This window comes from Opisthorchis viverrini (genome assembly GCF_000715545.1).
Source record: "Opisthorchis viverrini unplaced genomic scaffold opera_v5_17, whole genome shotgun sequence".
NCBI classification, from domain to species: domain Eukaryota; kingdom Metazoa; phylum Platyhelminthes; class Trematoda; order Opisthorchiida; family Opisthorchiidae; genus Opisthorchis; species Opisthorchis viverrini.
This window is the reverse complement of record NW_008751673.1, coordinates 575,544-591,483: the sequence shown is the minus strand read 5'-3', so window position 1 is coordinate 591,483 and position 15,940 is coordinate 575,544. Positions and strand designations below refer to the sequence as shown.

Here is a 15,940-nt window from a genome sequence, read left to right as displayed (position 1 = left end):
GTTACTCTCAGGATTCTGACCTTCCTGATAGATTGACACAGACGCGGAAAGCGCTGTTCGGACATCCAAGATGGAGGTTTCCTACCATTGAGGTGTTGGGATGGAGATTAGACGGACTGTTGGGAAAGTGATTTGCCAAAATTGGGATTGTAGGTTTCTATGACCAAGGTACTGATTCCTACTCGACCAGATACAAACTTTTGGTTAACGCTAATACATGTATGTTACCACTAAACACTCCGTATATGTTGGTCTAAACAGCAATATTGGTGGGGAGTCTTCATTCACTTCGTTATCTTTTGACATACTTCTTTGATAATCGGAAATCACGTCAGTAGTCTTGTCTACAGTGAGCTGTCACTAGTTTCAAACATCACATTTCAAAGTTTGTTAGTCGGGAGGGGGAACCACGTTGTTTATTGGTAGTATGTTCAAGCATTGGAAGCGTGGCTTAGTTTATTCGTTTTTGATTGGGTGACTGTTCGCTGGCAGTTATCGTTCAGCTGTAGCATCCTTTCGGTGCCTAGCTGCCATGTCACACGAAGGAGGCACGAGGACTGGGATACTGCCAGGTCGCTCAAGCCTAGACAGGGAGGAGACAGGAGAGGCAGAAGTTGGGTTCGAACCACGGACCTTCCGGTCAGTAAATTCGCGCTCTGACCACTTGAACCATCTCGCCTCCACCTGGCAGTTAGGTTGCAAACGACTGGTCTCCGACCGATGACACGTAATCAGTGCACATTTGATTAGTTCGAAGGTCACAACAGATCATACGGAACCAGGTGTACTGAGTCATAGACCAGCGATAAAAAACCAAGCATGGGATAACACGGAGGTTCCTACCATAAAGTCCATAATGAAACCGATCAATGAAAACTGAGGTTGGCGTGTAACTGGCATGGGCTTGGTATGCTTCTAAACTTAACACCTTCCACACTACACCCCATCTTTTCTACAGACGCTGCTAACTAAGTAAATTGCTCAACTTTCGTTTAACAGATTTGGTTACTCATTCGAGAGGATATCGTCAGATTGGCAGCTATTCAAAGCCTCAAAATGGTAAAAAAATGACTCACCTGTTAACCAAGGATTCATGCGCATGGACGAAGCCAAAATGGTTTGCTTTGGTCGGAGTCACATAACACATTCTCCGTTCATTGGACTGTAATTCGTTTCACTTTCAGGAGAACCATGCAAATTCAAGAGGGACATATGTTCAACTAGGCTATGTACTGTTTGTCAGTTGCTTTACGGTAGGTGAATTCCAGCTTATAGTCAATCTGACCACCGACACAGTCCTGTGTGTCAGCTACGGGAGAAGTTTTTGATAACCAGGGTGGTCAAAAGAACCTGACAGGATGCAAAAAAACGATTATTTTACATAAAACAAAGTTCTGCAGTGCTAGTGGTCTAAGCCATGTTCAGATTGTTTATGTGTGATTAGGGTGGCGAGCACCGTTCAACTAATTTGTTTCTCTCTAATGGATAGATCAAGTTTGCCACTCGCTTCAACATCAATCCTTCAAATTCTTGCTCTCTGCACCCTTTCTGAGACGAACAAATGGTTCTTTTTTTGTTCAGGTTCCTTAATGACATAAGCTTCGACGAAAGCCACGTCTGAAGTCGGCGCACCCAAGCTGACCGAAATATCCTGTTTCGGTGATCTTTTTAAGCACAATTTCATGAAGGAAACTACTCGCAAGGTTGCTGAAAACTCTTTGATAGCCCACGACCAGTTTCACGCTTCTTGGAGCTCATCAGGCAGGCGCAGTCCCCCAGTTTTCGTCAACCTTATGTTCAATTTGAACCCAAATTGGACTGTTTTCGAGAAATACACTTATTTGCAAATCAATTTGGTTTTCACGAAAGACTCAACTGAATCCCTCGTTTATGATATTCTACAACTGAATGCATTGCACACAGGCCGCCTCATGTTTCAGTTGGCACAGGTTAACATCAGACAATGTAGTCCACCGGTTTAACGAAGAGAAAACGATTAGAGGCCGAGAATTCGAAAACCTAGCAGGACTGGTGATGTAACAAAAGGGGGCCTGATTTGCCTGAAGAATGACAAAAGAATGAATAAGGTCGTAGAAGGGAATGTAATTCGACCTCCTTTGTGCAGATTCACAGGCCGGAGAAGATGGTGGTGTTGGTATGAGGATAACCTGCATTTAAGTTGAAGGACGTATATAGGTTCACAGAGTGGCTAATACTGAAGGGTGGGAAGAGATGGGGCTGAACGAATTTATGTTTACGAGCAACGATCATGCGGGAATATCCATTAGTCGTTCGCCAGGTTGCGAGAACAATAAATTAGATTTTTTTCGACATACTTAAAGGATTGCTGAAAACGTTTCGGCAGCCCAGCACCAGTTCTGTCCCTATTGGGGTTCACAAGGTAGGTACGGTCCCAAGTACCTATGGACTTTACGCTCCACTTGAAAACCAACTGTACGCAAGTGGCGGAGTATACTGATTTGGAAATTACTTTGGTGTTGGCGGAAAACTCATCTGAGTCTCATTTAACTGAATATACTGCACAAAGTCTGCCTCATATTTCAGTTGGCACGAAATTAGCAGTCAATCAGTCAATCAATTTGTCAGCTACAAACTGTGCACTACAGGCCCACTGGTTCCAGCTGCTACAGTTTCGATCACCGGAAAGTGAAAGATGGCGGGGGATACTGCCAAGCCTCTGGGGTGATGGCATTTTCAGTTAGTTTTGGAATTGGGTAGCTGCGCATTGAAGGCGATAGCTTTGATGCACGAGCACCACTGACTGTACGGTTAAGTCATTTCTGCCAGTGAGTTGAATCCCGGGGTCCCCATCCAGGGAAGCGGCAGGTGTCCACCAGACTAAGTTTAACGATTGGGGTTTCATACTTCGTCCAGACTAAGTTTAACGATTGGTGTTTTCATACTTCGTTGCCAGCTCATACTCTGTCCACCTCTCGGTCGCTTTCACTCAGCACAGGGCTAGGCGAAAAGAGCTCTGTGAGGAAAACGGTCTTCCGGCATGCAGAGTACATGTCCTAGCCAGTGTAACCTATGAAGCGTGGGTAATTCGTCCAGCTCGGGAGAGTTCCTTCTTCCTAGGACTATCTGGCGTACGTTAGCATTACTAATCCGATGTTCCCACCAGACCTGACTAATACTTAGGAGACACCAATGGTAAAACCCTGATATCTTCCGTACGTCCTCTGCACGTACAGGTCACATCTCTGATCCATAAAGCGGTATGGATCGCACCGCCGCAGTGTGAACTCTGCCCTTGATAGGCAAACTGGGGTCACGTCAGCGCCATTGGTGTGGGAGGTTGATAGAAGTTGCCCTAGCTTTCCCGATTCGAGTAATAAGTTAATTTCCAGCCAGTCAACCGAAACTGCCCAGGTAAGCAAGTCTACCCACCACATCGATTGGCTCGTCTGCAACGACACCAAAGTACCTTCCAAATGAACGTATTTCGCCAATTTACACTTTTTTGTAGAACCCAAATAAGTCACTGAGGCCTCCTCACAGGGGCGTCAATACAATCGGAGCCCACTTTACTAAAGCAAACCTGCCACGTCTTAGTGTACACAAGGTCTGAGGAATCTTGTGCTGAGATGTAACGTACACGTAGTCCGACCAAATCAAGTTTGGAGAGTCGTCGTCTTATATTTTCTCTTCCGAGACAAATAAGAGAGACAGCACAAGATAACCTAACTGTTTGAAGGGGCTGCGAGCAAGATTTGCACCACTAGTACGGGGTTCGAACCAAAATACAGGACAAACCCTAGCATGTGTCGGCTGTTTAAGATGAAAAATCGAGTTGCCCACTGTATAATATCTCAAGGAAATGCTCTAACCGGCCAGAAAGTAGCTATGTAAACAGTCTGCGTGACACTCTCGAGTTCTTTGGGTGAATACATACTTTTCAAGCCGGAAAAAGCTGAAGTGATCCTCGTGTTTGAAAAAAAAGAGATTGTTAATTGATCCACAAATCACACTTACTTTTGCTTTTACGATGCATATTGGTCATCCAGTTTTTGGTACCGGCATCACACATACGAAGAATCGAAGTTGCGAAACGCCATCTACTTGGTTTCACCTTAGCTAAGGATTTTATAAGTTGAGTTGAACCCACAGCTTTTTTGGATCAAATGAATAAATGGTTATCAGGAAGGTCAGATTCCTGAAAGTAACCTCAGAACGCCCGAAACCTACTGCTCCATCAAAATCTCAACAGAAAAGCCGGCAAGCATCCAGGCCAGTCAATCATTCAATCAATTCAGCAAAAGCCAATGAGTCCTCATGCACGCCACAGAAGCACGACCGAGTGTGATCAGCGTTCAGGCATTTCATAGAGGCGCTATCGATGTTGACGTGTGTTCACTAACGCCTATCAGACAACCTGGATCAATGTCAGAGTCCCTTTTAAATAGCGTGGGACCGTTGTAACTTTTACTCTCGCACTCGCTTGTTCGGAATATAGGTGTTGTGTTCTCTTCTGTGAGTCTTTTTTCCGGCACTGGGCACTGGAGCGAGCCAGCAGCAGATACCACCGATTGACGAATCAGTGCACATAACAACGGTTGACGTCGGTCTGACGACATTTTTCATCTATTTGATTTCGTACCCATACTCAATACAAGTTTCGAAGTCCGTGGTTCCTGACTATGAATCTAGTCCTCTGAGCGTGTTTCGCAAACTATATAGGTGATGCGAATCGTAGACCAGAACCTAGCTGGACCTTCGTCCTGCTTCACACCCGGAGAAGCTAAGTGCCTGACCAGTGCAGCTGCAAACCATCGAGGTGATGAAGACCACAGATCAAACTCGCTGAATCATTTGGCGTGACTTATTGAATCCCAACCAGTCATTCATAGGCCATCGGCAAAGCTTAACTGAAAACAGCAGAGGCAAGCACAATCAGGTCACATCGGTTAGCATTGACTTTATCTTAACCAATTAATGACCTCTATCTGAGAAAGATCCAAAGGCTCATTTGAATGTCGGCTATGAGATTTAACCAATGACATCTCACTTACGAGTTTTTTTAACCACGTGACCAATTTATACATGTGCCCATCTGAATGATGAGATTTCGTCAGAATTATCTTTCGCAACAATTCCTTCATGAATTCAAGTGTGGATATTTGGTAGAATATATTTCCAATCGGAGCTAAACATTTTCGTCGCCAAACTGACGGGCAACTATGCCACTTACTACCATGAGGCAAAAATAATTCTGTAAAAATTTAGCCCATACTCCCGGATAACCAACCGTTATCTAAGTTGAAGTAACTGTGACCGTTCTGTTAGCTCTGGTTGCGATACAATTCGGCCATCAAGCCTGATAAATCCTATTTAGATGCTGTTCTCCCCATGGCTGCCGAATTACTAAATTGCTGAACTGGCAGTGGTTGGTGTGGTCGTGTCCAACATGTCAACTGAAGCGGGGATAGACTAAATGTTCCATAACACTTCCTGGGTAAAATGAAGTTGTACTTTGCTTTTCCTCCATTAAGTTCGCTGCTCCCACAGTTTTCTCAACCCATGCCTTCTTCAGTCTCTTAACTGCGAGACACAAACTTTATTGTCTTCACATCCACGCTACTATGAGCCAGCTAGTAGCTAAAGTGGAGCAAGGAAAATTTGCTCATGGACGTGGTTGATTGGGTCTGGTAATGGATAGGTCCATCAATAAACAAAATAATAATAATAATAATCCTTAGAATGGAATACATTATTAACTGCATATTCTAAAGTGGTTTAAAAGTTTATCGGGTTCTTTCAAAGACTATAGTAACATTGATGTACTGGTAAGTTTAAATTTACTCTTCTCCTTCAACGTACCGGTCGAAAGTCCACTACTCTTAGAAAGACACCGTGATGAACTTCACTTGGGATTATTTAATAATGACACTCGCAAACCAGATTATCCACTCTAGTCGGATGCGAAAATAGTTAAAAACCAGCCATAGGAGAAACTCTGAATGCAAACTAAAATAAAGGACATTGGGAACTTGTCCAAGTATTTAAATTACTGTAGACATTGTAGTGTTTTACCAAACAGAAGGAAAACATTCCATTTTGAACTTGAATTAATATGTCCATTTTTTGCTAGAGGCAAACGATATCGAGTGGTCTGTGACTGTACGTTTGAGCACTGTTTTACTTTTAAGGCCGTCACGGACACTAGCACAAGCTTATAGACAACCCTATATATTCGGCTGCAATAAATTTGGTTCTCTTTATTCCAGGCTGGTTCAAGCTACCTTATCCTCTGATATATTTTATTGGGTGGACCATGAACCAACAGAAATGCCACAAACTGAAGCTACGATGCCAAGCTCAGAAAAATAACCATACATCCCCAATAGGAAGCAGTAAGAAGAAGCTCCAATAAGCCTTACTGTAAGACCAACTTCAAGTATCCGGGTCAATTCTACAAAACCGGATGTGTCTCCCTCTTTCCCAATAACAGGGTCTAAGTTCGATTCCGGCTCTGAATTAACTTTCGGTAGTCAATTCAGGAGCATTTGTAAACCTCGTCTACCCACACAAATAATACCGGGTTTCCAAAATCACAAGATAGAAATATTTAGATTGGAGATTACCCAGCGAATGGCCGCTAGGTGGAACTCTTGGAACACAAGGTATCACCAAACTAGGAATACTTAAGAGGTTTTGAGAGTACCACCTCGAAACTTAGCGAAACTTGGAGGTGAAAGAAAACTGGGAGGACGTCCAGGGCCCATTTCAAAGAAAGCATGTACGCTGAAGCTTCGTAAATGTCTATTTACATACTGAGTAGTGAGCTCATCAGGTATTCCTTCTGGTAATGCTTCGGCTCTGTAAAAACTCAAAAAACGTCTAACAAGTACTCAAAAGATTGCCTTCATATCAAAATACCATCTTCCGGCTAACAGTTGAGGTAGCAGTTGAGGACAATCGACTGAGTGGATGCTGAGTCTTTAAAAGTTAGCCTTGTGAAGGGACCCCGTCGGCCGCAGCCATGTATTTAAATGAAGCCCAGTGGTTGTTGATCAGGTGGCTGTTGATCTGTTCACCGAGCTTGGCAATTGGCTCGCAAACGTTTCGTCACCATACGAAGAGACATCATCAGCGCGCACCCAGCTGCCACCTGATCAACAACCAATAAACTCACCCGAGCTACCAATATTTCAGCACATTACCAAATGACGCTCAAGACTGAGGCAGACAGTATTTTTGGTGGGTTGGGTGACTGCTATCCCAGCTGTACTACTCGAGGACAGATCTACGGAAGTACGATATTGAAGCCCAGTAGAGATTGAGGGAACTTCACAGTAAACCCGGTCCTGCGAGGAAACACTTCATTTGAACTATTGTATTGTCAACCACTTTAGGTATCGGGTTCGGGCTTCCGGGGTATCTGTTTTTCGTTCATCAGCTTTATTTCAGAGAGCTGTTTTATCAAACACAATATTCTGTATCAAGAGGAATGTATATCGGATGGGTTGTATTCATGCGTGAGACGCGCTCATTCTTCAGATTTGTCGTTTGTCACCTGACCTCATGAGATTCAGCTAGACCGGAATGACGGAGAGGTGTGATGTAAATCAGCACACATTATCTCCTGCCACAAAATATTTCAGTACGGGCTCTTGACTTAGTCCACTATATCAGCATTGGAAAGAGGACTGACTGGTTACACTGGAAGTCACTGGCTTATCCCACCACAGTGGCCAAATTTACCTGCCTCCAGCACGCCGGCCAGTTCTGTTTCAGATACACTCCCGAAAGAGACGTTCTTCTCACTTGCAGGCAAATCAGAAATAGTCAAGTTTTTCAAAGTGGTTATAAATCCCGGGTTCATGGTAGACGGGGTCATGAAAACTGGCTCCATTGTTTTCCAATTCATGCTGTCTCAGTTGTAATGCAACGCAAAAGGTACGGAATCTACGTCGCGTCCTTCAGAGACTCGTTCGTCGATCAATTTAATTTTCAAGAAGCTGATTCACCATCCTTCTTCTTTCTGATCGCTTCCCAGAGGAGGCAGAAAGTCACCTCCGATCCCTTCAAGAAGGTACCCTCTTTAGAATCCAGCGGGATCGCTCTGCTTTCCCTGTCACTGCGATAGAGATTGACGTGTAAAGGTTGTGGCTATGATCTGTACGTTCGCCGGAACACTACAATCGGCAGCAGAGGACAAAGTTGCTACCCTTTCCGGTTAGTTTTGGGAAAGGACTACCTATATTTGCTGAGGGACTTCAGTGTAACGGTTGGTCAGGAACATTCCTCGTGACCGTGTGTCCTTGGTTTCTATGGTTTCGGTACGGCAGATGTAAACAGTGACAGGCTGATACGGTTGTACTGTACTCACCTAATGGCCACCACAAACACGATATGCGGCCCCATAGAACATGAACCCAGACAGGTTGCGGTCAATCGTATGTGTTCCGTTGCTAAATCGTTCGACAGCGAGACGTTTGAGAACTGTGCGTCATACGAGTGATGCAAGCTTGTCGTAGGGAAGCGAATGGTCTAGCTTTGACAGCGATAGTCAGTAGGCTACGTGGAGGTTGGGAAGAACAAAGCAGTCGCTGCTTGTGCTGATCAGTAAAGTAGCCAAAGAGCGTGAAAAATGAACTGTATGGAGAACTAAGCCGCAGTAATGATGGGTGGTGGGAAAAGATACGACGAAGGATCTAACAGTTAGCCATTTTTCGACTACACGAAAGATTTTACAATTATCTCGAGGCCACACATGGCCGTAAATTAAACCGAATCAAACGATGATGCTGTCACGGGTCTTGAACAGGTGCAGAAAATTAGGGTAGACGGCGCGAGAACTTCAACAAAATCTTGTGTGGACCCACAGGCACCTACTGGGCTATGGAGATATTTATACATACATAAATAAGCACCGAGCCTTCTAAAGATTTCTGAAGAGATACGAAAGGTAAAAGCGCAACTGAGCGACACAAAATTAGCAGAATTCCAAAAGTACGATGTACCGCTCTGTGGGACGCAATCCCCCGGTACATTCCTATCATCTAGCTATAAGAGGAGCTTCTAGATGCCCTAATAAAAGGGAAGCAAGACATTTTCTGATAACTACGGAGCCAAGAAATTGTCGTGTTGTGTTGGCAAATTACATGAATAGGACGAACCTAAACATTTTACTACTGGAGTTATCGCAATTACCGTCTCAGAGAATTTGTGTGACTCCCATACTGGGTACGGTACAAAGCCCCTAGTATTTGACACACGGCAATTTAAAGGAAAGTTCTCTGCTCGCCAATCTCATGAAGACCTCTGGCTATGTTCAGCGTAAAGTACGCAGGCAGTTCTCGCTTACTATAGTTGTTGAGGAAATTCGTGAACGATGCAGGTCACCGGTTCACAGGAAACCGATTAACTCGTGTTCAAGGTGGGCTTATATCAATACGGGTCGGTGAACTCATTAGCATGTTGTTGTGACTTGATGGATGATCGTTCAACTCTGTATCGGTCCCTTGGCTTCCTGCTCCGCCCACTGTGGTATATCACAAGGCAAGGTAGCTCTACACAGCCCTTTATGGAGACAAAGGAAAATTACTGCAACAGTATTTATAGGGTAGTCACAGGCTGTTCCACAAGGTCGTGCTAGAATCTACGTGACGGGGCGAGAAGTGTCGAGCCAATGATGCGCGATCCGGATTGGATGGCATTCTGACCAATCAGGGCATGCCTTCGTTTGGTCCGTATCCTGCACGTGACATCCGTCCAAATGATGTGATGTTCGGTAATTAGGGACGGCTGGCCTCCGGACACATTTTAAGTTTACGATGGCCCCAGAAATAAATTTCCGTGGTCATCAACTTGCAGGCCAAAGCAAACCAAACAATGTTTAACAGCAGAACGCCATTAGGAGGTGACTCACGCGCAGTCCGTTAACAACGCAGGTTCCCAGCTCACCCGAAGGGGGCGCTACTGAATTTAACTGTTAGGTTGCCGTCATTTGAATCTGAGTATAATCCATCCCAGACTATAGACACTCCAGAGTGTTAAATCTACAAAGGCACTAAAATGACTTTTTGTGATGCCTAACACCAGCTAGACTTATGCGTGGGCACAGGTTGCCTCCGATGGATGGGTTACTCTTCGCATACACTATGGATTTCAACTATGTATTTGCCTCCACATGATTTCTTGGTTAAAAGTGTTATTTAGGTAATTAGCTGAAACTGTCTGGTCTTATCCATTCGGGTTTACATCGGATAGACAGCTTTCAGCTGGCTGCACCTGGGCGTTACACCACAAGCAGCATTACCCATCCTGCGTCACGTTCCATCGGCGCAGTTCGATGTGACAGGCAATGCCGATCCATCGTGCTGTGTAACCAATGATGAGGTGGTATCGATAACGAACACAACAGTTGGAGTTGTTACAGTGAATATCAAACAGGCTATTGTTGTGCTGAATGTTTATATTCTGCCTTATGAGTACCGAATGGAGAGGTCAATCCAATTCATGCAGGTTCCAGACCGGTTCTGAGATTTCCGCTTCTCTGGTAGATAGGCGGCGTTTAAATTCACCAAGATCAGCTGGGAGCTAGAAGGATATTCATATACAGGTGTTCGTTTTTTTACTGATCATTTGTTCGAACATTCTGCGCAACGAATCCGGCAGGCACAGTAGCACAATATCAGCGTTTAATGTGAGCTGACAGCGACCAACTCTAGACTACACGTAGCCCCTGAGGACGTTTGTGATTTTGCATATTTACGCACAAGAGGTCTCATCTTGTGAGATGTGACTACTAGTGTAACGGTAGATACTACTGATGAGGCATGCGAGTACTGTGTTTTCCCGCAACTCCTTTTTGTGTCTATTGAATAGTGGGATTTATATGGAATTTGTGGAATTGCTTTGTAGCATTCGTCTACATTTGAGTGATAATCAATGAATATCCAGGAAAGTTCAGGAAGACACGTTCAAGAAGAAGACGGAGATTCAGTTTTTAAAACCGAGATACATATGAGAGTTTTGCTTTTCTGTCCAATAGTCTGTAACTGTTCAGTTGTTTTTTCTTAATAAATAACTCCGCAGCGAAAGCCTTCTTCCTTTCACGACTTTTGTCGTTCTGCCTCACCTCTGACTCTTCGTTAAATATCATGCTTAAGATGAACTGTGCAAGATGTCAAATTCTAGATTACTTCCATCGGTCTCACACGTAAAACATGTTGGACTAAATAGAACATTAGCAGGAGGACAGTACAAAGCGTCTTATTTTACTTAAAGATGAAAAAAATCGTATATTATGCCCACGGTGACCGAATAAGTTGCTCAACTAAAGGCTTACTGAAGGCACTTATATTGGTACCTTGTAGTTTCCGTTTATCTTGGAGTAGATCAGTATTTAAAGTTAAATCTACTTATAGAGTACAGACGTTTAGTGTCCTTTCATTTCTTCACTTCCACTCCCTGTACCCTTTGCGGCATGGTTCACGTGTATTTTTCAACACTTTCAATTGGATACCCAGCAATTCCCTACAAAGAACCGGATTTTTTCGTTCAGCTGTACCACCCTTTCGGTGTCTAGCTTCCATGCCGCACGAAGGAGGCACGAGGGCTGGGGTACTGCCAGGTTCCTCAAGCCTGGACAGGGGAAGTCGAGAGGCAGAGGTCGGGTTCGAACCACGGACCTTCCGGTCAGTAAATTCGCGCTCTAAACAACTGGGCCGTCTCACCCGTATATACTATCATGTCAAACAACTAAAGTTGCGTATTCGCAACCAAATTGTACGCAGCGCGGACTCGTTCGCTAATCACCTAACGGTAGCCCCTGTCATTTCGCAACCCATTCGCTTGAACGGCTGCAGTAAATTACTTCCGCGTATTGGATGGATGGACACCGCCTTAAATCTTACGGCACATATGGAAACTCGAATCCGATGGGCGAGATGGCTGAAGTGGTTAGATCGCGAATTTACTGACTGGAAGGTCCGTGGTTTGAACCCGACCTCTGCCTCTCGACTTCCCCTGTCTAGGCTTGGGCAACCTAGCAGTATGCCAGACCTCGTGCTTCCTCCGGGTAGCATGGCAGCCAAGCACCGAAAGGGCGTTATGGCTGAACCGTTTTTTCGTCCGTATCCGGTTGACTCATTTAGAGACGTATTTAACGACCACAACTGAGGAAAAATTGCTCTAGACATTAGTAACATCTCAATGCATACTGTTCCTGATGGTTTAAGAGGACGGCCGTTCTCCAACCACTTCTTTCAGGAGATACTGAGATCATAAATTGACTAACAAATGAGTGACCAAATGGACAAATGAATGAGTAATTAGGTGGATGAATGCAGTAGATCCTTGGCGAGGAAGCTTAGTAGAACACCAGTTCGTTGAGTTACGGGGTACGGTTTCCGGTACAAATATCCCGTTAGATAGCCTAACGGGAAAGCGCATTTTGACGTGGATTGTGTCAGTCCGTTGAATCACATGTTGAACCAAGAACCATAAGGTGAAGGGGAACATTGTCCAGCATAACAAGGAAGGGTCTTAGTGAAACAGTCACTTAGTGTATATAGATAAAAAGTGAGTTAAATTGTGACCTTCAATCCACGTCTGTCTGCATTTTTTACGGATACCGTATTTTAAGGAACCTTTCTTCATTACAAGCAACTATGCACGTGAGGATTTACGCTAACATAGTAAAGTTTATAACAAGATTGCCCATTTATGAGGCAACCGAGGTCATAGTCAGTAAGACACACTTCTGGTGTCGTTCTGTCTGAAAAGAAAAGTTTCCTAGGAAAGTTCCACCGAGTGCACCAGATCAATAACTACGCAGTGCACTCTGCTTCCAGCAGCAGCCCAAATATATCGATCTGACGTTGTCAATCTCTGCGTAATTTTACTGCATGTGACTTGGTGGAGAATCGTTTAACTGGCTAATATGCCGAAAGGAGCTATAAAAATTGTGCACCGACCAACGTTTGGTGCTTTATCCAAAGCAATACGAGAATGAAGTCAGCTTTGCTGACACTCGCGTGTGTAGTGTATGCAGGAGCCCTTCAATATCAACCGCATGGAACGACAGTTCAATCGGTGACTGGTTTGGATGATGCTCAAAATGCTTACACCGTTGTAGGAAGTTATGGGACCGATGTAGGTTATGACACTAACTACGGCACTAAATACACCAATGTGATAGATCTCTTGCCCGACTACGGCAGTGAGTACAGTTCAGATTACGATACCAGCGACACATATGATAGTGCATCAGACTACGGGAGTTCTAGTGACTACGAGCTCATCGATGACACCTACACTCCCTCCTACGACACGTACAGCGCGTCATCTTCTACCACCGATGATGACTATGAAGTGATCACGTACCAACCAGAAGATAAGTACGGTACCTACACCAAGTATGATTCCTACGGAACTGATTTGAGTAATGGTTATGGTACATACAATACATACGATAGTGACTATTCCGATGGCACCGACTACGGCGTGGGAGATTACGGATCAGACTACCAGACGACACTACCCAATCAAGACTATTACGATGTGGATGAGTCAACGAATTATGACAATCCGAGTACCTCTTATGATGATTACGATTATGACAATTATCAGCCATACGTAGAGTATTACGACGACACAAGTGACAACTATGAGAGTGAGGACAGTGATCCTTACACGGACTACAATCGCCATGAGGACACCAACAACCACGACACAGTTGTTTATGAGATGCACAACGCACCAGTGGCCACCAGTGAACCAATTGCCAAAAGGCAGCCCAGGCAACACCGCGCAATGAAATCGCATAACCGAGTGCATGGCCACAACGAACAGGCTGTGGTGTACAAACCCCGATCACCGTGGAAAACGCATCATCTGCCCTTCGCACCAAACGATGACGGAGATAAATACAACTCCCATGCGCACAATCTGAATGGCTACGAAGGAGTGGACAACAAAGCGAGCATACACGGGCTCCGCAAACCTATCCCTGTTCGTATTAAACAGAATATTAAACAGAAGAGAATGATATACCATGATAAGTATGAAAAAGAATTGCTTGATCATGATGGACATAAGTCAACTTACGGTCGAGATGGGCCTAAACTTTTCGACAGGCATGCAGCCAGCAGATACAACGACGTCAAGTACCAGTCTGAATATGGGCCACGCAAACACAGAACAATGGGCTATGGTGCAAATAAATATGACACGCACGTTAACCTCTATGACATTCACCCAGATATCTACGGTCCAAGGAAGCGCTTTGACAAAATCGATCGTTTGGAGAACCATAGAAGACATCTGAAATCCAATAGCCTTGAAAATGGGGGACAAGTCGAAGATGGAAGAAACGAGGTTAGTGATGGAAAGGAAGAAACCAATACGAAAGCGAATGGAGGTGATGATGTGAAGTATATGCAGGACGATATTCATGATTTTGAGGCTGATTTGATCGCCCGGGGCAAGGTGCTCGGCTATGGGTCAAGCAGGAAAGGGACGAAATTTGAACAAATTACCACATTCCATCATGGCGGTTCCCTCGATCCGTCTGGCGGGCATATGAAAAGGTACGGTGGCTTTAGCACGAAGGGCGCGTTGAAAAATTACGGAGAAGAGTTTGCACACCTGAAACATGGACTTATTGGCAATCTGAAGGCTTCTGGACGCTTTGACGGACTAGCGGACGACGATGCGAAACGGCAGTTCGCTCTTACTAGGTATGTGAAACACGGGGACGATCATGAGTACGGAAAACGTCGTGGCCATGGCAACAGAAAGGGACATGGGAAAATCCGATTCCGTGGCAAGTCCCATAAAAATGTTGAATACTAATAATACACGACTACCCTTTGCGCATCTATGAACGTTTACACAACTCTCTGCTATCAGATTGAAAGAATAAAGTCGTTTACCGTATAGGAAGGTTCTGCGGGGCATATCATTTTAACGTACCAATTAAAAAAACGTATTTCTCTCATGCAAACTATTTTTTCTTCAGCTTGGATCGGGACATCAAACACCCTTGTGAAATAAAACGCAGTTAAAGGGGATAGACACCGTGCAGTTGTTGCGTCCACCTTCAGACGATGTGAAGGTGGGGTCCAACTGTCTAGCTTTGATCACCCATAAGCTTAAAGAAACCCAGTCTGCACGAGGAATCCGGGAATAAAAACTTCATCTACTTATACGTACTTGGTAGGTGCTTCATAGCAAATCAAACACTGCATCAATTGTGACATTCCTGGTGCATAGGTGTTTAACAGTGAAAATACTGGTAACTAATAGTGGGGGGAATCGTCTGATTACCGCTAAAAAAGGCACATTCAGTGGTCGAAACGTCGGACAGTCATCAGCGTTCTCACTAGAAGGAGAGCACAAGTTCGCAATGGAGGAGCAACGGTGTCAAGGTGGGATTCACCCGCTGATGAAGATTATCACTTTGTTTGTCAACGGAAAACAAAATATAATATTGCCAGCTATGAAGCGGTGTAGTGCCTTTGATGTGTGCCCGAATAGATAACACAAAAGGATCCACAAAAATTAGTCACACAACCAACAGAATGTGTGGATGGATGGTCAGTGGTCTTCGAAACGATGTCAGTTGCAGTTTTACGTTCGGCTTGCGAAATCGCTGTAATGGTGAGTATCTAAGTCAATAGCTCTTTGGGAATAGCCACAACTGATGAATCTAACTTCGGTTATCAGATTACAACTTTGTTATTCAACTCAAGTTCGACTGCTTCGAGAAAGGATTTGAGCTAGTCACCGGGGTGCTCGGTAGACTTGAACGGGTGACAATTCGGATACCAGCTAGACACTATTGACCCAAAAACCAAAAATGCGCAGTGGCTGGTTTCTGTCGTTTCTCTTACGGGTAATCGGATTAATCTCAAGTTTTATGGACCCAATCGTGTCTCTCCTAAAGTCTAATCCTACATAAAACCCG

At 44.4% G+C, this 15,940-nt stretch overlaps 1 protein-coding gene across 1 annotated transcript; it reads left to right on the top strand.

Moving 5' to 3' along the window:
• Nucleotides 1–12,981: 12,981 nt before the first annotated feature.
• Nucleotides 12,982–14,826, top strand: T265_01554 (hypothetical protein; the record flags this gene model as incomplete). The annotated part of the gene is made up of 1 exon (XM_009165613.1): nucleotides 12,982–14,826. One exon carries the CDS (start codon nucleotides 12,982–12,984, stop codon nucleotides 14,824–14,826), a length of 1,845 nt encoding a protein of 614 aa, XP_009163877.1.
• Between the last annotated feature and the right edge of the window lie 1,114 nt (nucleotides 14,827–15,940).